This window comes from Haemorhous mexicanus, chromosome 3 (assembly GCF_027477595.1).
Source record: "Haemorhous mexicanus isolate bHaeMex1 chromosome 3, bHaeMex1.pri, whole genome shotgun sequence".
NCBI classification, from domain to species: Eukaryota; Metazoa; Chordata; class Aves; order Passeriformes; family Fringillidae; genus Haemorhous; species Haemorhous mexicanus.
Window position 1 is genome coordinate 85909853 of NC_082343.1, and position 22738 is coordinate 85932590.

At 36.4% G+C, this 22738-nt stretch overlaps 1 protein-coding gene across 3 annotated transcripts in view; it reads left to right on the plus strand.

Annotated features, from left to right (window-relative positions):
- PHIP (pleckstrin homology domain interacting protein) overlaps positions 1–22738 on the plus strand; it is a 107353-nt gene that overhangs the window by 23954 nt on the left and 60661 nt on the right. For all 3 annotated transcript variants that reach the window (XM_059842570.1, XM_059842571.1, XM_059842572.1), the window contains exons 8-15: positions 3089–3310; positions 3893–3993; positions 10236–10306; positions 11093–11193; positions 11309–11349; positions 12443–12541; positions 14540–14693; positions 15642–15776. In XM_059842570.1, the coding sequence (XP_059698553.1) occupies positions 3089–3310; positions 3893–3993; positions 10236–10306; positions 11093–11193; positions 11309–11349; positions 12443–12541; positions 14540–14693; positions 15642–15776 (924 nt within the window). The remainder of the gene's footprint in view (positions 1–3088; positions 3311–3892; positions 3994–10235; positions 10307–11092; positions 11194–11308; positions 11350–12442; positions 12542–14539; positions 14694–15641; positions 15777–22738) is intronic.

Sequence of the window (22738 nt, forward strand, 5' to 3'; positions counted from 1 at the left end):
CCTTACTAACTTAGTTGGTCTTTACTGTGTTCATATAGCAAGGTTGTGGTGCTGGGGGGGCTTCTGTGAGAAGTTGCTGGAAGCTTCCTCCATGTCCGGCAGAGCCAATGCCAGCCAGCTCCAAGACAGAGCCACTGCTGGCCAAGGCTCAGCACATCAGTGATGGTGGTAGTGCCACTGGGATAATGTATTTAAGAAGGAGCAGAAAAATCCCAGGGTGGCTGTAGTTGGGAGAGAGGAGTGAAATACATGAGAGAAACAGTCCTGCCGGACCCTATCATGAGTGAAGAAGGACGAGGAGGTGTTTCAGGTGCTGGGATAGATATTCCTGTGCAACCTGTTGGGAAGACTGTGGTGAGGCAGCAACCCCTCTGCAGCTTGTAGAAACTTTGTGTTCTGCTTCTACTGAAAAGCATGACTTGAAGAACCCATCCATGGTAATAGAAACAAATACTGTCTTCTCTAGTTCCTGCACTACTTAAATTTCTGACTGCAAAAACCTCCTTTTCTCTTCACCTTTATTTTCCTGTCTCTGTCGAGATTGTTCTTTCTAGGGAATAATAAAAGAATTGTGTAATAGTCTGTGTAAGATTTCCAACCCAAGATTAATTTGTGTGTTGCTTGGCAGTTTCACTTCATCCCGCAAGTGTGTGTAATGGTAGGAAAATGAACCAATTTTACTCCATACCTTGGTAATGCAGTCATCAATTCTCTCTCGGTGCTGAAGTTGTTTAAGGATTCACTTTTGACAGATGCTTTTTAATAGGTGTATAATTTGTAACAGTTGTGGATATAACCTTGGAAACATGAGCTGTGGTGTAAGCCAAATACCCTTGCTAGTAAAATTGCAACAGTATTTTAAGAGTTGTGGATTGTCCCATTCAGATCAGATAGTAACACATCAATTTGTTTGAACTCTAATACTGATGTCTTGCCAAGGTGCTACAGAATTTACAGTTTTACCTTAGGTGTTTTCTCTTTTGTTTTCCTTTCCCCCTGCCTTATTTTTCCCTCATTTTCATTGTTGAGACTTGGCTGATAGTATTTTTTTCTCTGCAGTGGAGATGTACAACATGTGCCTCTGTAGCGACAGTATAGCCAGCTGGCAGGGAGCAGGCCTGTTTTATGCTGATCTTCTTGCCGTGGTTTGCTGCTACTAAAAAGACCTCTGGGGACCCTCCAGGTGGTATTAGGTGCCACCACTATTTTTTTTTCCTTGCTGACCATTTTACATCTTTGTCTGTAACTGATTTCTACCTTTTCTAGTGTTGGTAGTGTTGGGTCTTCCATTCCCTCCTCCTACTTTCAGGTCCCTCTTGAGCAGTGAGGCTTTTATTTGCAGTTTTACACGCCAGGAAGCACACATACCCTTCTGTCTCAGCTTCTTGGGTTTTTTGGTGATGACTGCATTTTGAGAAGAATATGCAAACTTCTTCATACTCTAGTTTCATATGATAACAGAACCGTATGAGCAGTTCTATCTATGAGATACTATCTTTCAGATAGTTGTAACATCCTTACTGGCAAACTGCTGATGCACAGGTTAGATGTGTGGACTGTGAGACTGTCTGTTTAGGGCATTTTCAGGTTTGAAGGGTTGTGATTAGCAGCACAGAGTCCAGCTGGAGGCCAGTCACTAGTGGTGTACCACAGGGTTTGGTACTGAGACTGGTACTCCCTCATGCTTCATTTAAGGACCTGGGTGACAGAGCAAGAGGGTGCCTTCAGTAGATGCTCAGAAGATAACAAAACCTGAGTGGTGGATGCAGCATCATGTTCTAGCAGACCCTACTTGAGCAGGGAGTTTGGACTAGACCAAAGTATCTTCTCACCTCAACAATTCTGTGATTCTGTCCTCTGCTCATTGCTGTAACTCATACTCTGGTTTTGTTCCCTGGTCTGGCACTGTGACAATCTAGCAGTTAAAAGAGGCAAATGTATTCCACAGAATCTCAGCATGGAAGTTTTATGCATAGGTAGAAATAGTATAGGCTATATCATTGCTCTTCTCACCCAAGAGGCAAAAAATATAATTATGAACAAGCTTCTGTAACTATTTCCTATGCCTAGGAGACCTGGTTCTATTTTATATAAGATAGATTATAGTATTGCCATGCCTTCTGCTGTCTCTAAAGTGCAACTGCTAGATTACAGTGGCCAATGTGCAAAGGCACTGTAAGTAAATGGAACAGAAAACACTGGTGAAATTTTATAAGGCTGGTGGCACATTGTAACTTGTTGTAGCAGCCGTGTGTGTCCAGTAGCAGATCAGTGCTCTGGATATTAACACCTAACTTTGCATTGCTTCTAAACCTAACTGATTTAATTAAATGTTTATAATAAACCTTGTCTGTTAGTGTGTGTGCAGTGTTCAAATGTCATGTTATTGAGCCATGGTGCTGTGCAGATGCTCAGACTTTCAGGAAAGCACAGAAATGCAAGAAAAAATGAAGGAATAAGTTCTGAAGTTTTTGTTAGGGCTGGGAATTTGTTGTATACAGGCCAGTAGCTGTTAGAATTGCTTGGGAAGACCAGCAAAACTTTACTTAAATATGAACATATAGATGAAACCTCTTGAGTTTGTTGCATTTTGATGTTTATGTGAATGTGAATATTTAAGCAGGTTTGTAATAGTTTGACCTGATAATGGAATAGCTATTCATAAATGCTCTTTACCTAACATGTTGTGGTAAGTATGATGATGATGAAACTAGGAAGATAAGGAACATACGTGGGTATAAATGATAGACTACACCAGTTTATAATTAACTTTCACTTTTAATGTTAATCTTTATTTTAATGTCTTGCAACAGCTTCTTCAGTTTGTGCTAGATTTTTGGAAAAAATGTCTTACTGAGGCATAAACCAACATGCTGTAGGATTTGTGATCTGTATTATAAATGCATCATGATTTGTATATACTGTTGAGAATCAATGTAAACTTGTGTTTTGAATGCAGTGTGGAAAACTGTTAAAAGCATGGGTGGCAGTATCTGCATGTCACTAGTTCTGTTTTCACTTCACTGTGCTACCTCTAGCATCAAAACAGCCAACGTTGTGGTTGAAATTATTTCTGCCTTACTTCTAGGGGTCAGATGATTGCCTTGTCAAAATCTGGGCAACCGATGACGGAAGGTTGTTGGCTACCCTGAGAGGGCATGCAGCTGAAATATCTGATATGGCAGTAAACTATGAAAACACCATGATAGCTGCTGGAAGCTGTGATAAAATGATCCGAGTTTGGTGCCTTCGAACTTGTGCACCCTTAGCAGTCCTGCAGGGCCACAGTGCATCTATAACATCATTGCAGGTAGGTTTTTGCTTTGCAAAAATGAGTCATGAGAATGTTCAGTGTAATAAAAATGCATGCCTGGCAAGTAAGCTTGAAGTGAGAAGGAATTTTCTTGGTATGCATTGTGAAAAAACACGTTTATTGTCAAAATGCCTGACCTTTGAAGAATCCCATACATAATCCTTGTTCAAAAAAATTGCATGACACATGTGGGCAGCTCTGTTTTGAAGTACCATTTCTTTGCAGGCTGTGATTCTGAGCACAGGTGCATTGAGTAAAAACTGCAATCACTGGGAGTACTGTGGTTTTGTTTGCATGAGTTATACGCTATCGTGCAACTTGGGTGGTGGGGAGGGAGGAGGAACCTGGAGTGCTTTGGCAAGTAAACCAGAAGGGTTGGTCTGGAGTTCTGGAGGGAGTGACATTTTGTTATGAGAGCAGCATTTTGTTATTTTGGTGTTCATTCCAATCAGTTTCCCTTAAGTCTGGTTTGATGCTTGACTTTTTTTTTGTTGTTGTTGACATGAATTGTGGAACTCCTTGGCACATCTAGAACAGATTAACAGGAAAACTTTTCTTTTTTCTTCCTCCTTTTCCCAGTTCTCTCCACTATGCAGTGGCTCAAAGAGATACTTATCTTCAACCGGGGCAGATGGAACTATATGCTTTTGGCTGTGGGATGCCGGCACCCTTAAAATAAAGTTAGTTGCTATTTTATTTATTGCTACTTCTGTTTATGTAATGAAGAATGATGTACAAATATGGAGAAAAATTTGACTAAGCCAAGCTTGTCATTGACTACTTCAGTATATGATTGTTGGGTATGATCTATTTCTGATGTAGCTATAGCTTGCTGTTTATCTCTCAAAAACTAAGTTGATAATTGTGGAGTGAAAATGTATATCTGTTAATTTAGAAAATGAATCTACTGTTGGGGTTTTTTGTTTAATACAATGTCAAAGTTGGCACACCATTATTCTGATGTCATCACAATTTCAAATGAAATAAAAATTATGTTGATAAAATTATTGCAATTTAGACTGCAAAACCCACTTTTAAAGGAGACAGTAATGTCCTAGTATAAATCAGGATAGGATATTTTTAATGTTTGTTGTTTCCTTACCTGTATTACCTTTTCGTAGCTGCTCTTGGCCGTAACATGACAAGGCAGAATTCTTGGACAGCCATTATTGATGACTGAAGTTGTGCCTGAAGTTTCTGCCTTCAAAGATACTAAAAATGTTGTCAGGACTTTCATATATAGTTTTTTAAAATCAACTTGCTCAGCAGCTTTCAAATGTTCTTTGCTCTTTATTGTCCTTTATCACTAAAACCTATAGCTTAAAATTGGAAATAGTTGTTTTAGTGATCATCAATGATTTAGCTTTGATGATGGGATGTGTTCTTATGGATATATGCTTCTTGCAGGTATGTTCAATTTCCTTGTCGTTGTGGTAATTGCTGCTAGAATCTTTTTCTTCCAGTATGCTGAGGTTATGCAGAGCTTGCAGGCACACTTGCATCGGTACTTTTCTAGTTGTTGGGGCCTTAACTATTTTGATGTTCCCTGGATGTTTTGTCTCTCTTTTGGTACTGTAAATGAAGCTGTTACTCACGTTCTTACTCCTCAGTTGCCTAATGCATGCTGTAATCAAATTAAGACTCCCCTTTTTACAAGGACAGGAGGAGATAGCTTACATGCTTATTTTTCTGTGAAGGAAAGGAGTTGCCACCACATTGTTTTTCTTAAGGCTCCCTAAGTCTGAGCTCTTGTTGACAAGATGAAATTTTAGCTCTCTGATTGGTAAATGTTTTGAAGCCACGTTTTTTTCTTTTATCTTTCTCTTTTCTTTCTTTTCTTCTCCTTTTCCTAAGTAAAGCTTTAGTCCATGGAGTTGATTTTTGAAACTAATTCTGTCATTAGAAAATAGTGAATCCTTGAGTGTTAGGTAGAATATAATATATAAGCTGGGAGATGAATATTTAGAAATTATGAAAGTTTGAATGAATCATGGAGTTGGATGAGATTTGTCTTGAGATAAAACTTAGAGAGGAAGAAAATTGGTACTGATTATGGTTCGGGATTCTCCCATAGTGATATATAATTGTAGAATAAAAGTTAGTGATGTGCTCAACAAATATTAAAAGAAGATATTTGAGGAATGCTTTCATGTAGAAGTCATTTTAACAGATGTGATTAGATAGGAGTATAGAGAAAACAGATCAGTTGAGATGTCTTGTACAGTGCTGCAAGGAAGTGGTTTGGTAACCTAAGTCATGCTGGTGACATGTGTTGCTTAACAACAGAGTGCAGATGAAATTTTGAGACTGGAATTTTTCTACTGCTCTTACCTTCTGTTTTGGAAATACTTTTATATTGGGTTTGAGAAGAGAGAGGAAGTCATTAGGCTGTGTTTCTTCAGTCTGGTAAAAAAATGAATACATGAAGATGAGTAATGTACAGTCATGAGTGTGTTGAAGAGGGAATATAATGAGGAATTGCTTGTGGGCCCTTATGGTTCTAGAAGGTATCAAATGAAAGTATCAATTTTCAAAGTGGAAGAAGATGGTTCTTTACAAAACGTGCAACTGAGTTACAAAACACCTTGCCACAAGGCATTATGCATTAGATGAAGATATTAAAAGGCATCACTGTGTGCTTTTTCTTCTTTTAGGTCTGTGTTTAAGCTTAGTAGAGTTGTAATATATTTGAAGTAATTGATGCTTTTTAATTCAAACTAAAACTTGATAAAAATGTCTAAATAAGAAACAGGTATGTCTTTTGGGACTGTAGTGTAACTGTATGCCATTTGTGATATCATAACAGTTGGACACACAGACAAGTCTTAATTTCCTGAATTGAACAGTATACTAGTTCAGGAAAATTGTAAACTTTTCTAACTGTGCTTATCATGATTATTCCAGTAAACCAAAATAAATTTTACTGGGAAACTTGCAATCCAGTGTTATTTTCCACAAGAAGGCTGCATTGCATGGCCAGTGCAGCTCAGCAATAAGTGTATATTGTCAGAACAGATTTCAATGAGATGATTGCACTTCTTACATACTTGGATGTAGTTCTCCTTCCAGAGCTGCAGAAGTGTGGCAGGTTCCCTCTACATCCATTCAGTTATGTGCTGGGGAAAACAATTACCAGCAATATAAGAGCATCAAGAGAAAGAAAGATGCCTGTTAATTTTTGTCATAAGGCCTCTTCTGAAGTTACATTAAAAAAATATAATGTGTAGGCCATCTGGAAGAGAGTATCACTGGTAAGGTGGGAAGTTTGTCCTTTCATTTATTTGTATAGTAAAAAATACAGGCTTGCTTCTGTTCAATATTTCTGAAGAGAAGGAAAGCTGGCAGGGACAGTAAGATCTTACCATGGTGGTTCAGCCTCTGAGCTTGCTGCCCTGTATCTTGGTTCTAATACAACTCCCACCCCAGGAAGGAGAAGTTGGAGCTTTCAAGCAAGACTCAGAGTTCTGAGTAGTTCAGGTGAAAGATGCTGTAACATGCTTAAGTCAGAACTTGAGTTCATGTCCCTCCTGAGCTTGACTGCAGCCTGCTCTACAAGGATGCAATTGCTATCAGTGATGAAAGTGTGTTAATAATTATCCAATGCTTCAAATGGGGATGGGTGGTAAAGTCTTTAAATTTTAGCTACTTTAAAGAAAAAAAAATCTAAATATCCCATGCCTGCTTTTTGTACTCAACACTACTCAAATCACCTGGTGCACCTGGTGAGGGGCAGCCTCATGATGATCATGTGGTTGATTGTCATTTCAAGATGATTGGCAGTGTCATTAGTATTTTGCTGAACTTTTTCATGGAATATGGGAAAGGCTGACTTGGTATTCTGTTCAGTGTTCTCTCAAATTAAAAATAATCAGTTTTGTTCTTAACTACACGGAAGTGTACTTTCTGTGGTTTTTTCCTTATTTTTGCAAATGTTTATTCTGTTTCATTCTCAGATTGCAAAAATCTTGTAACTCACCTTTGCCAACAGCTCTGCTGCAGTTAATATTATTTTATTAATAGTATGTCTGAAATTAGGAGCTTCCCATGTTGGTCTATTTTTTTATGGCCTTGTTAATTGAGGCATGGTCTGTGTTTGGGTCAGACATATGGCTCAGTCTGGAGATGTTAGTAACAGCTTTGTTTTGATGAATTGCAAAAGGACACATTACAGTAGATTTAGTGTCATAGGATGAAAGAGACATTGGTGCAGCTGACCACAAAATTCTCAGGTTGTTCAAAGGAAAGTGAGCAACCTTGTTCACATGATTCTGTGACTAGTGTGGATGCATGTTCTTTAGTGTTGCGGGGCACCTGTGTGCTCCTCTTCTTTCCTTGGAGATTTATGACCAGGAAGCTAACATGTATATCTAAAAGCAGTAACATTCCAGGTAGATTAATTCAGTTTCCAAACAGGGGAAGACTGGTTGTTGCTGCAGGCAAGGAATTCACAGAATGTAGCCCAAACAAGATTGAAAATAATTGAAAATTTAGGCAATCAAGTCTTACCCTGGGTTTAGTCTTCTTTTACTATTCTGGGTGGTGATAGTAAACACAGGAGTTGAATCCTGCATCAGTTTGCAGTAGGGAGGAATGACAAAACTGAATAATCTTGTGCTTCATTCAAGTTTAAGGGAGAGTTAATACAATCAGAAACTGAATAATCATGTGCTTCATTCAAGTTTAAGGGAGAATTATTACAACTGGTCAGTGCATCACGGTTAAATTAGTTGCACTGTGAAATATTTGCCTATATATCCTTTCAGAGGAAGACACTGAGTTTCATTTTTCTTCTGCCACCTGTTTGCATCACAAGTTTCCAGTGTTAGCCTGTTACTGACAGACCATATGAGCAAGGCAGCAGAACTGTCTCACAGATTTGAAAAGAGGAGCTTGGTGTACTGCTTTTCTTCTTATCTATTTATTCTCCCATAATTTTAAAAAGAGGTTAAAAAAAACTCAGGAAAAACACATGCTGATTTTGACATTTCTGTTTTGGACAGGACGCTGATTTCTCAATTATCATCAGTGTGATGTGATATTTCCCATTTGCTTTCTTATGCAGAAGGCACTTGATGTTAAAGGGGCTGGTAATAAATCAGAACTCGGATATGCTGAACCTTTTTCATTAACTCGTGAACGAAGACTTAAGTTAGAGAGGTTATATCACACATCTTCACATCCGTGGAGGAGTTTTGCTTTAACTACTACATGACCAGAATTAGGCTAGTCTGCAGGTTAGATTAATAAACTAATAAAACACTTAATAAATACATTAAAAATATATTTAAAGTCAAACCCTGTCTTGGAGAGAACAAGCTTTTGTCCCCTTTCCACACTTCACAAAAATACTGATTGCCCAACTCATTTTGCAATCTGCTCTATTGTAGAAGAGTGCTGAAATCTCTTGTCTCCTAATGCCTAAAATAGCACACACTGGAGAGACACAAGTTTGAGAATTTAAATTGGTTATCTGAACTAGAATGTAAATGCATGCTTTCTCTATTTTGTAGCTGTCCTAATGCCAAATGCAAAGTTCACAAACAACAGTGAAAGAAAATAACAGCCTATGTACCTATTTACATTCGTTCCAGATTATGTAAACTGCGTATTGAAGTGTTTGATAGTTCTTGTTAGTGTATCACTTAAGGAGCATTTCAACTGTTTTATAGGAAAGGTCTTTGTCTTGTTTAGGGTATGCTGTGAAGTTTTCTTGTCACAAATCTGCATGGAGTTACCGTAAAACTCCTGCAGGAAAGGCCACAGAAACAGCCTATAGTGAATGGATAATTTGGAGAGAGTTTTTAACTGGTACTGCTGATGCTTATTACTTTGTTTTATGCATAAAAATCACCAAGGTTTAATGCTTATTACTTTTTTGAGATAGCAATAACTGATTAGTGGAGAAAAATCTTTTATGCATCTGCCTTCAGGTGAAATGAATTATACAGGCCATTTTGCTTTTAAAAGAGAACATTTTGGATAAGTTCTGAATATGCATTCTTTTATGTTGGAGCAAATCTTTAGTGATGACACTCGTGGGTGTAGTGCTGCTGTTCTCTCGTAAGTTAATTCTTTGAGGGAAGATTGCAGATGGCATACTGTGCAAGACCACCTACTGGTTTGAGGTTGCTGTAGTGCATGAACAGAATTGAAATAATGATTGAAGAACTTGATGTGATTTGTTTTGGCTTTACACATCCTTAAAGTGCCAGGTTCACTGAAGCTTTAGTTTTGCTTGCACATCAGATTCTGAAATGCCTCGAGAAAAGTGAGGGCCATAAAATAAAATCTCTTACAAAATGTCTTCAATCTTTGTCCTGACATTTTGGTTACTGTTTGAAACTAACCTACAAGGATATATATAATTTGAATAACCTCTTATATTGTAATACTGTGAAAAACTCCAAATTTATTTAAATTTCTTTGATATCCTTGTCTGTATAGAGCACCCAGCTCTGTTTCTCTCTTGCAAAAGCAAGCCTATGCCCCAGGAGAAAACCAATGCACCCAGCTGTTTAAAACTGAACATCATGGGAAGCTGGCTCTGTTCTGCCTTGCTGATAACTTCAGGAGAGTGTTATGTATAGCAATATCAGAAGGCAATGGGATTTAAGTTATGTTACAACTCTTGTTGATGCATGGATTACTTAGTCCATCTGGATGTCTTAGTTTCCTAAAGATCAGATCATGAAACATAGTCACACAAAATTGTTTATAAATGGGCAGCCATCTGTTCCTTCATATTTAATTTTATCCTTCTGTCCTTTATTTCTGAGATACTGACTTGTTTCTTGAAACAAGGAAATTGGGAAATTATTTAACTGGTTTTTTTTTTTTTGTTTTTTTTTTGTTTTTTTTTTTTTTTTTTTGTTTTGTTTTTTTTTTTGTTTTGTTTTTTTTTTTTTGCTTTCTTTGTTTGTAGTCCAAGGCCAACAAAGTTTACAGAACGTCCTCGGCCTGGAGTCCAAATGATCTGCTCTTCTTTTAGTGCTGGTAAGCAACTTCTTTTTTCTTCCATTCCTTGTATCTGTGTAGGAAGTAATTTGAAGTGTAAAATGAAGTTCAGTACAGTTACTGTAGCATATTTCTTTTTAATAAGATGGATTTGTGGTTAAGTGGCTATTAAAAGACCCCAAATATTTAAAATAGAAATTCAGAATTTATGCATTAATACTTGCTGCTACAGAAATTCCTAGAAATAGTTAAACATGAAATGTTGTAATTAAGTCTCTTGTGACTGCAAGTTTTTTCAGAACAGGATAGATATATACCTTTTCTAATTATTCTTTTTTGCAGAATAATTAGAAGAGTCAGATTTATCTGAGGTGTAATATGTGGGGATTTGTACAAGAAGGGGCTGATTACAGAGTTCTCACGGTCTGGGTTTCATTGATTCTAGAGCTGGTAACTGAAGAATGCTACATAAATAATTGGATAAAATATCAAAATGTACTGGAACTCTAGTTCTGTTTGATTTTTTTTTTAAGAGGGAGGCTTCTAAGGGCTTAGCTGCAAGCAAATTAGTCTAGTTAGCTAATCTTTTGGATACATCTGCTGATGCATATTTACTGACAGCAAATGTGAGGTAGTTCAGCTCCAGTTAAACTTTGGAGTTTCTAAATCTTGTTTTGACTTAAAGGTCAGTTACAGGCATAGTTGAAATGAGATACTATAAATTTCAGAGAGTAAATTGAAATATTTGATGTTACATCCCTTTGAAAATACTGTAATAACAGTAGATTGCCCTTTTTTTTAAGACTTATCTGTTTGTTTTCTCAGGTGGAATGTTTTTGGCCACTGGGAGTACAGATCACATCATTAGGGTTTATTTCTTTGGATCAGGTCAGCCAGAGAAGATATCAGAGTTGGAGTTTCATACTGTAAATACATTTTTTAAAATTACATATGTACTTGATTATAGTAATAATTTGGATAAAAGGGGTAACTTGGAGAAATTTGATTTCTTTTTTCTTTTTCTGCTCTTTTTTTATATAGGACAAAGTTGACAGCATTCAGTTTTCTAATAGTAGTAGCAGGTAAGCACACTATTCAGAGCTAGCTTTTTGACCTCATAGACATTTTTAAATACCAGTTTCCAGACAGGGTTATTAAAAAAAAGAGCTTTATTTTGAGTTTCATCCAGTAAAATTGTTGATAACTATTGGAGTCTCGCTGTTTCTTTTTAATGGTACTCCTTAGTTTTACAGTTGTTTTCATTGTAATGATTGAAGTATTTTGAATTTGCTAAAATTCTGGGTATAAAAATACTTGAAGCTACTTCCTGAGAAATATGTGTGTGTGTATATATATTCACATATCAAATACATGTACTTTTAGGTATATTTTAATGTGTAAACCTTTTTTCAGTGAAGTGACTGCTGCGTACAGAGAAATAATTAAACTAGATCTAACAATTTTTTTTTAGCTAGCCTAATGCTTTTTTTATTATTTCACTTTAAGTTCTGGATGTTGGATATGAAGGATGCTCAAGAAAATAGTTTGGTTTATTATGAAGCATCTGACACTTTACTTATTTGATGTTCTAATGTACACTTTTATCATGATACAAATAGTTGTAAACCAAGCTTCACCCACCTCTTTCTCCTCTTCCTACCCCTGAACCTCTAAAAGGGGGACAAAAAGCATGGGAGAGAAACTCAGGCTGGCAAACACTTCTTCATATAAATATCATAATACTTACTCTGTATACAATGCTAACTTATTGGGAATAGGTTTTGTTTTAAATCATGTCTGTACTTCTACTGGCAGGGCTTTCCTCTTGACCTGGCGTTATAGGGTCTGTCCCTTGAAATGTTCATTGGGTTATGGTGTCCCTCTGCCACTGCAGTGTCACAACTCGGCAAGGTGCACCGAAGGCCATAGAACAGTTAGTTTGAAAGGGGCTCAGGACAGGGAAACAGATTTGACTTTTTAGAGGCCCTCAATTTTTTTGCTGGCATGGGAAGTTTTTTTAACCTCAAACCACTTGTACAACATTCTGACACTGTTTGGACTTCTTAATCATACCTTCTAATTTTGAATTCTAATGTCTGGGACTTGAATTTTCAGGTGTCTTTTTTGTACAGATCTGCCTTTGATCTCTGAGTAACTTTTTCCCCCTTTTGTTAGATTTGTGAGTGGCAGCCGTGATGGAACAGCACGAATCTGGCAATTTAAGCGAAGGGAATGGAAAAGCATTTTGTTAGATATGGCTACTCGCCCAGCAGGGTAAGTGATGTAAAATGTTCTGCTATCACATAGATTCTTGAGGCCGTTTCATATAATTTGCTGACTTACTAAAAAAATTTTAAAAGAGACAGTGAGAGAAAAGAAAAAGAGAAGGCTTAAATTATTATTGCTTAAATGCACAGTATGCTTATCTACCTCTTGAAATCCAACCAAAATAAATATTTGGCTACATATTCAGCTGTAGAAATTAGCTTGTCCTGATAACAGTGCCACTAGTATTTTGATTAGATTAACACAATAAAAGATAATCAAAACCCATTGAAGGTCAAATTTATATGTTATTTCACATAGACATTTATTTCTGAAGCAAGAAAAACAGGGCCGGTCTCTTCTTGAGACTGCTTGCATTTTAGTAATATTTACAGATATTGTGGAATGTGCATGCTCAGAAAAGCAGTATTGGGTCCTTTTCATACAACATGCCAGAGCAAAGAAATTGCTGGCTCTGTAATGGTTTTGTGTTTGTTAAAACAATCTGAGTGTTTACAAGAGTTTATAGATATGGGAAACTTCTGTACACTAGAACAAACAATGAAAGATGAAGATGGAGAATGACTTTGTGGGAAATGTGGCTTGCACCTTTTTATTTTGGCATGAAGATATTTTCCAGTTGGCATAAATTAAAAAGATTTATAACAGGTCTAGGGAATAAACCTTTTTCCCCTTACTGAGTGCTTTGAAGGATATTTAGTAGAAAAAAATCATTATAATGGTTTCAGGAGTAATCTGTGGAAAGATACCTGAAAGACCAAGACAGGGATGGAAGAGAAGGCTAAATAATCTGTAATTTAGTTAGATGATCAGAAAAGATAATGTCTAATTTAGATCAGACATTATCTTTTCAGTTATGGACAGATGCAACAAGACATAGGTTATCAAACTGTTGGACAAGAATGTATAAAATGCTGCTACTTTGATAACAGACTGAGTTACTCTCAGTAAGAATTCTCAATTTTAACTGATACTGGGCAAAAGAGGAATAGATTCTTCTTCATTGTGGTCATAAATGCTGAATTTACTGAGAAACTGAAATGCTCTTTTTGTAAAACACTGTAGCAGGATTCTGATTGATCCTTTTGACGAGAGGAATAAGTGCAGTTCCAAATTTGCTCTTTTCTGCACAAGAACAGCTTTATCAAAAAAATGAAATCGCTGCACTGAAAGGAAAGAGTGAATTCAGCTTATAAAGCCTGCTGGGTTCTGCATTGAATCTAGAAGGGAATTTGGCTCTAACTACATTTTCTATTATTGAGTTTTACAATACATACTATTGTGCAATGTGTTGTTGTGCTTACTGTATGGAAGATTCTGTATTTTGTCTGCCTATTTAGTGGTAACATACTATTGTTACCACTAAATAGGCATTTGGTAGATGTTTTCATAGAAGTAAATGTGCTACAGAATTCAAGGGTGATTAGTCTTTAAATCACGCTGCCAAAAATGTAATTTTTGAGTATTCTGATATATTATAGATTACTGTTGTTTGGGTTTCATGAAAGATTAAGTGCTATTATTACCAATAGTAAAGTGATGCCAGGGTAGTGATGTAGTTCTAAATATTGCCTGAGAATTTAGGTAATTTAAAGGTATAGAATACTTCTCTCCATATTGAGAACTACTTATTACAAATATTATTTAGGACAATTTGCTGTTACTTAGTTGATTAATTTGGATTTTTGTTCTTTAGATGTCACAAAAAATACTGTATCAATTTAAGTAAACTAGATCATGTATCAGAGGGCAGTTTCTGGAAGATCCTTTAGTCATTGTTTACGTATCTACAATTCTTTGTAATTGTATGTGCTACGTTATAGAAAACATCTTTAATTTCTTTGGTTTCAGAGAAATTTTAAGAATATTTCTCAAGAAATATTCCTAAAAATACAGGAAAATACAGAAGTATTTTCATTTGTTAGTAGTGTTAAACTATTTTGGCAAAGTAGGATTACACTGAAATTTTTTACTTTTTTGTTTTAGACAAAGTTTTCAAGGAGTTGAAGATAAAATCACAAAGCTGAAAGTGACCATGGTGGCATGGGACCGCCATGACAACTCTGTTATAACTGCAGTTAATAATATGACTCTGAAAGTCTGGAATTCTTTCACTGGCCAGCTAATTCACATTCTCATGGTAAGGTGTACCATCTTGATTTATCAATCTTGAATCCAAAATTTATTTATACATCATCAACATTCCTCCTTATATGTTTTATCCTGTCTGAAAACTGATGTGACAAATGTTTCCAGATAATTGAAGTGTAACAGTGATGTCTATCAGCTACTTATTAGAAAATAAAAGCTTAAAGTTGCAAATAACCACTGGTGTTCAAGATGTCTGAAACTAATTTTAGACATTTTGGGTTTTTTTGTTTTGTTTTTTTTTTTTTAATGGAATTCTATCTTGAAGGAGAGAGGGAAATGGTTGGCTTTTAAATCTTTATAGAATGTGATGTTTTAAAATACTGTTAATGGGTAAATTTACCCTTTCACCAGAGATACTTCTGCAATCTAATCATTCCATGAGTACAAAAATTAGTCTTCTAACTAAAATAAATTAGCAGTTTTACTAGCATCTGACACTTCTTTTGTAATTGAGAAAATGGTTAACTCTAGGTAACTTGATACTCTTCTTAGAAATGGAAATACTTAACGCAAATCTCTAAAATATAGCATTAATTTTGAAAATGTTGTTCTTTAATTTTAAGTTATATATATCATTCTTTGAGTGTAAATTAAATTTCTAACTGATACTCTACTGAAAAAAACCACGGAAATCTGTGGAATATTAAGACCCCAAGATACCAAGTGTTGTGGACACTCATCTTTTTAAAATCCTGGTGAAAGTATTGGGATGTACTTGTGAAGGTGACATACTTAACATACTACTTAGGAAGGTAAAATTGCAACTGGAAAGAAAAGAGTGTAATCCACTGCTACCAAAAATAAAGTGTGGTTAAAGTAGTTTTTTTTGTGGGTATTTTCATAGGTTAATGTGGCAACTGCTAGTGTTACCATGTTGAGTCCTTGGGTAATATTTGAGACAATACTCTTTTTCATTCTGCTGTGTCTTTGTTTTCAGGGACATGAAGATGAAGTGTTTGTGCTTGAACCTCACCCATTTGATCCAAGAGTTCTCTTCTCTGCTGGACATGATGGAAATGTCATAGTCTGGGATTTGGCACGAGGGGTCAAAATCCGGTCTTACTTCAACATGGTAATTATTGTGCTTTATACAGATATGCCAAAGCAATCATTCTAAACCTTCTGCTTTTAGTACATTTTTATGTAGGCCATCTTGAAGTATGATTTATGTATAGAGCAAGATCCTGCATCTGGTGAAGTCACGAGAAATTCCTTTTCAGTTCAGTGGGGCAAAGAGTAAATCTGTAAAATATTAAAAGTTGTTTATTTGGCTGTATTTCATAGTATTTTATTTTTGTATGCTTGACCCACACAAAATTGGAACGTTAGTTACATTGTCAGAAATCACGTGTAAGAGACAGGGTGACCAAAACCCTCCTTTTGTGCTTTTTTCCTGCCTGGGGAGCCAAGGTGGAACTTGGTTTATTTTTGCATTACTAATTCTTAATCTGGCTAAAGCTGTTTAGGAATGTTCTGATCTCATACAAGTTGTATGCTGCCTTGGCCCATTGGATGGAATACTGTCAGTCTTTCTGTGTAGAGCTCCTCCACAGGCAGGTTTCAAATTTGGTCTGTTCTGCACTAGACTAATTCTCCTGCAAGATGAATGCAATAGGTGTTTTCATCTGTTTCTTAATATTAAGTGGGTCTTTGTAAGTACCTTTTTCCTTCAAAAGGTAATGATGTATTGTGCAATTCAGACTTTGTCTCATGGACAAAATTAAAAAAGGCTTTCTAGAATATCCACAGTTATTTGGAATGCTTGAGAGTAGGCAAATGGGCTTCAGCTGTAGTGGAATGGCAGTCTTGGAGACCAATAAATAAAATTGTCTGAAGAAGAGACCTTTCATAGATATATTCACGAAAGGATGAGGGATATTTAGAAATGAACTTAAGCCAGGAAGGTCACAAAACCTAAAGAAAGTTTTGAGATGTGCATTACAATAGAGTTCATAAGGTCTTGGAGAAAATTCAGCCAATCTTAATCAGAGAGAGTGCAACCTAGATTCCTTCAGCAATGGTCTGGGTTGAGTAGTGTTCTCTCTGCAGTGATTTCTGTAACTGGGCTTATGAAGGATCCAAGACAATCATATTGGAGCTATGAGCATGCATCTTCATCACTTGGTGCTATTCACTGTTGCCAGTTGAGGTGTATGTTCTCATTTCATGGTTAGCTTGCATTTCCAGTTGTATTTACAATGGCTGTATGATGGTTTTCATGGAGTTTAGGTCAGAAGAGTCTGAGCTAATCTGCTCTTTTTAAACCAAGTCCATTTAAGAGCTATCAGAATCTAAATTACAGGTGCCTGTGATATTAGGCAGCCCCCAAGACACTGAAATATTTGTGTCAAGAGTGCCATGCAGCATAAGCACCTAAAAAAGGTAGTAGTCACATACATGTTAATGTCTTTGGAGTCAGAGAAATTTGTAGACAATCAGAAGATCTCAGCAGCTAGTAATCTGCGCTTTATGCTAGAAACTAATATGAGAAAGTCTGCCTGCTGTGTGAGGTGAGGGGAATTGTAAATCTGACAATCGGTTCATCTCAAACCAAGGAATTATGCTTTATGAGCCAGGTATGCAAGAGAGGCATCTCTCTATGGACTGAATATTTCACCACTGTGTTTGATGCTTAAAAGACACGGGTAGAAATTACAGGTTTTCTTAGGTGATGGGTGGCAGGCAGAGGACATTGTGCAGTCACCTCTGCAGACTTGCAAAATTTAAGTGCTCTGGTTTGCAACAGTGGGGTAAATGAATTCATACAGAGCTGCCAGTCTTCTGTTTCCTAAATGGCAAATGAAAAATCTCTCATTATCGTTGCCTGGCCTGTGGTACCAGAAGTAGCACTTAGTGATTTTCTCATAATAAAAGTTCCTTAAAAAATGTTGCAGAACTTGGGGGAATTGGTTGAATTAGCAAAATCATAGATGACTGTTGGCTTAATGTTAGTCCAGTCCATCTCTCCTAGATGAATTGCTTTGTGCATCTGAAGCCTTGTGGCAAATCCCTTAAGTAGAGCTGGGTGTTTTTAAATTGCTTTCCACCCTGCCCCAAATGTCTTCATTGTCAACATGACAAAAACCTAAACAAATAAACTGAACAAACAAAAAACCCCCCAAAAATTAAAAAATAAAAACCAAAAAGGAAACAAAACACCAAGGGGTGCAAGCAGTGTCAATCTTAATTCTTTTATCCAGTCAGTGAATCTGAAATTGCAAAGAAAATACTAGTAATCAAATATACTGTTAGTTTTGTGTTTAACTTAAACTTTTGATTCCATCATTTATTTGTTCCTTGCTGGTTGCAGTTTGATCCCACTAGGTGACTCTGGTGGTCCTGCAGAACATCCTTTCCCAGGTTTTTAAACTGAAGATTTGCTATTAAATTAATTGTCATAATTGTGGTTAATTTGAAGCATCTTTGTTCTGTTTGAAGCATCTTTGGTCTGTTTGCCAGATTTTGGTCTTTATCATTAACAGTCACCCCATACTGTCACATGGGGTACTCTCAGTAAGTATATATGCTTTATATATTTCATGTTTTCACCTGTAGTCTTTATTTCATTTGGTCTAGTTGTGCAAGTATTGCATAACTTGGTGTTGGAGTCCATGGACATTCAGAACTGGTTTAATTCAGTCACTTGAGTCCCCTACACCCATACACTTGGGGGGTGTTTTCCATATACCAGAGAGTGCAATTTGCCATAGAAATATCAAGCGTGTGAGATGGTTAAAGCATTTTAGGCAATTTTGACATTTAGCAAGATGATTAGATGGTTTTAAATTTCATTTGTAAATACAGGTGTTTGGTTTTTGGCCTATGCCATGTTCACACCAGGCCTAACTTAATACAGCTGCTAATGAAGAATTGTTCTTGGTGCAAAATAAGGGCAGTTTTATCTGCAGTATTTCCCAGGTGCAAAGAAGCATTCTGAAGAAATAGGGTGATAATTCTTAAGTGATTCCTTTAGCCAACTGTTTTAGAGTTTATGTATTTCACAAAAACAGTGCTGTTGCTACAGAGACTCTTGTAAATGTTTAAATTGTAGTTTATTTTGCTGAAGAATGTATGAGCTGTAGGTGTCTTGGTGGATGATCAAGGGGAAAAAATACACTGAATGGTAGGCTATCTGGTGAAAGCAGCTGCATGATAATGTACATAAAGATATATTTGAAATGCAGTCTCTTACTCAAAGCTGCAGTGAAGCATCTGGATACCTTGAGTGGTAAGGCACTTTTCCAATAACCAAGGGAGGTCCTTGCTTTCTTAAAGGAGCCTACAGGAGCAGGTGGCACTCATTTTTTGGGATTACCTTAGCTGTTGGAGTCAGGAAAGGGAAGACCTAGATTCTGTTATATCCTCAGTAGTAAAGCACTCAATTTAATATCTGCTGCTTACTCAGGAGAGCATCTTGGCTATAAATGCCCTAGACAGGACTTCTTCCCAATTTTCCCAAATTGTGCTACTATGGAGAGAAGTGAACCTGTAGCCTGTGCATTAGGTACTGGCTAGTTTTCTTGGGTATACAAATCATTTTAGGTAAATTAGAAAGAGGTGGAAATTCTTTGCCTTCAGGCAGGCTTTAGTATTTTCAGGATTCCTGTTCCATTAGGTCATAAATAGAAGGTCTACACCACTCAGTTCTTGTCATAGCATTTATTTTCTTTCAGGTGTTCCCACTAAGTTACTTCCTAGTAGATCTGATGCTGTTGGCTTGGTAGAAATTCCAGGGCTGACACTTGGATGGTATGTGCTGCAGCTTAGCCCTTAAGCTTTAGAAAGAGGTTTCTCAATGCTGAGAACATATGAAGGCAAAAAAACCTATAGAGACATAAGATTTCAGATCTAAATGGAGATCTCTGGTAATGTTAGGTGGATGCACGGGTCTTTGTTTGGTTTGGTGACTGGGTTTTTGTTGATATTATAATTTAGACATTTTGTATTGGTGTTCCTCGAGTTTGACCCTAAATAGGTTTGTGGTGTTATGGTGCTGCCCTTGATTGTTGCTTTTTGGACTTAGGCAGTTTCATTTAAGCACACTTTCCTCTAAGAAGTACCTCTTGGGGATGGGGTCTGCTCAGACTGCTTGCAAAAAGCATTTTGTCTGGGGGCTTGGAGTATAGGTTTTTCCTGATAGTTCTTTTGAATGGGCTGCCATGTGAAAGAATATTGAAAGAAGTTTCCTAAAAGTTTTTAGGATATGTGCAAGCCTGTAGTCCTGCTCTTTATATTTTTTGTTTGCTTGGGGTTTCTTTGTTTTGTTTTTTTTTAAAGAATAATTTATTTTTTAAAGAATAATTTGGTTTATACCATAGATTTATGAACAGTTGCAGGAACATATGGTGACTCCTATTTCTTTAAAGTATGTTTTTGAAAGTATGAAGGCTGTACTAGAGTAGCAAGAATGAAAGATTAGGGAGAGCAGGCATTTAAAAAATTTTTGTCATTATAGAATATTGGAATTCTTACTGTATCTTTGAATGTGATTGCTTTACCTGAATCTGATACCTGACTAGGCAAATTCTGTAGTAGGCATTATAATTACTGAAACAGGAAGCCTATCTTTTGATAAAGATGAGCCTTATTATGTTTAAGAAATCTTTGTGTAATGTATAAATTAATCAAGTTGGAATATTCAAGCCTTTAAAGAAAAAAAAAATATTCTGGACAACAGATTTCAAAAAAATACCCCAAGAGAACCAAGAATAAAAGGCCTTTCATGACTAGGTGTTGTTCTCCTGTCTTACTTGATTGACTCTCATTGTGAATTGCTTCTTTGAGAAGGCAGTCTCAGCTGTAGCCAGCAGTCAGCCTTCTTATGTCTGACATCTGTGTGCCTTGGGTGCCTCCTGTGTGCCTGACAGTCTGTCAAGGTCAGCCTTTTGATTATTTGTAGTCTTAATGTGTTGGCAGTTGTGAAGTGTTCGTCTGGACTGATTCTTGTGACATTACCTTAGTGCTAAAGGAGTCTTTCTGAGCACTGTTTGTGTTAGGGTATCCTTAACATGCTCTGGGTGGTAGTTCTGGAACTCCCTTGGAACTCAGGGCTAAGATGGCCGTAGCTCTTTCATTGTACTGTGAGGAATGCTTTGAAATACTGATATGAATAGATTTTTTTTTTTTACAATTTGGTATTAAATTCACAGATCCAAATACTTCAAAATCCCCCTAACTTTGTGACTGAGTTGCTGAAAGGCTAAGCCACCTTAGCCTTTGACACTTAAACATCACAGTGTGTTTATCTCTAACTGTTGAGAATTGTATGATGCGTCTTCTTCTAAATGCCAAAGCACGTTTCATGAGAGCATATAGAAATACCAAGGGTGTTTCAGAAATGCGTTACAATTTGAACTCTAAACTAGTCATTTGAAGCAATCTTCTGATTCTTTTGGAGGAGAAGGAAGAAAAAGAAAAAATTCTAACTGAACCTGCTCTTCCCCTTTCCCACTTTCAGCTTCCTTTCAAATGACAAGTAACTCAGTTATATTTGTGAAAGAAAAGCTTTAATCTCCCCCAGAAACACCACTGTTCTCCTCTGTGTAAATGCTCACTCTCCACTTAGTAAATGCTGCTTGCCCTGGAAGCCCTATTGGTGGTTCAAAACCAGCAGTGTAACTCTTGATGCTTGAATTGGTATTTGTCATTCTTATGCCCTCTGTCCCAGTTTTATGGAAATAGTCAGGAAAAAAATAAAACAAAATGAACCTTTAAAATGGCAAGGCCTGAGGGGCTGACATGCTTGTTGCATCTCTGCTGGAGAAGATACAGGCCACTGTTGCGTTTCTAGACTGTTTTTGAAAGACTCTGATCCTGGAGCTAAGGTAATGCTCCTTCACTGAGACTTAGAAGGACTATAATGTCTTTGGTAGCTGTAGTTGGTGTAAAGTAGGATGAGGCTTCTCACAGGTCCTAAGGAAAAAAATAGTTATTTTTAATAATTTTTTTTAGCTGGGGAATATTTTGCTCTAAGTCTCTATATCAGAATTCTAGCTGTTTTCTTCATTTCTAGGCAGTGTTCTGTTAGAAGTTCATGATGAATAGTCCCACACTTTTATTTAAAATGCATTAGTTGCATTTTATGTAAATAGACATTGTATCCAGAACTAGAAAGCTTGTGACATGTTGTGATTTACATGGGTTCTTTACAATATGTTTTAATTTTCAACAGATTATGAAACCTAGACCTTAAATATGAACATTTTTTAAGCAAAGTAAGAATTTACACACTTTGTGTTTGTTTAAAAAGAAGGTTTAATAGCTTATTCAAAGATTCGGTTAGTGTGATGAGCATAGTTTCTCCCATATGTGTCAAAAACCAAATTAAAACGGGTACAATGTAAGCAGCTGAATTGAAAAGTGACAGTGTTCTAATAAGTTAAAGTTTTGCACTTGCAATTTTCATATAAATTTAGCAGCATAATGTTTTGTCCAACTTCATTTAACATTGTCAGCCCAGAAGGAAATTACTTAAAATTTTAGGATAAACCTGGATTTAACTCTGTTAACAAAGATATGAGGTTTTTTTTGAATTTTTTTTTCTTCTTAATTAAAACCATGACAGCTAAAAGAGAAATGGTGAGGAAACTTTCATTTCTGAAAAGATGTAAGAACGTATTACTGGAACCTTATGTAAATAGTTACAGATCCTTACAGCAAGATAAAGTTATATGACTTGGCATTATGTTACCACATCAAAACTTAAATGTAGTCATTCTCTTTAACAACTGTATTAATAGGGAATAGCAACTCTAAAGTTCTTGGTACTGAAAAGCTCTTTAAAGAACTTAAATATGAACTGTTGTTGAACACACAGTGCAACAGGTATAAGCTACTTTACCAGACCTAACAAACTTAGAGGGCTGCTTTTTTGCTTATGTTCTTCGTTGGAGTTAGAAAAGTTCTGTGGAAGTTAATAATCCTTAGGGAAAAAAGCGCAAGCCAACAAAAAACCGAAACCAAATTAAAAAAGAAAAGCTCAGAGCTTTGCAGCAGGGTGAAATTGTTACTGACTCTACAAACATTTTAGTTATA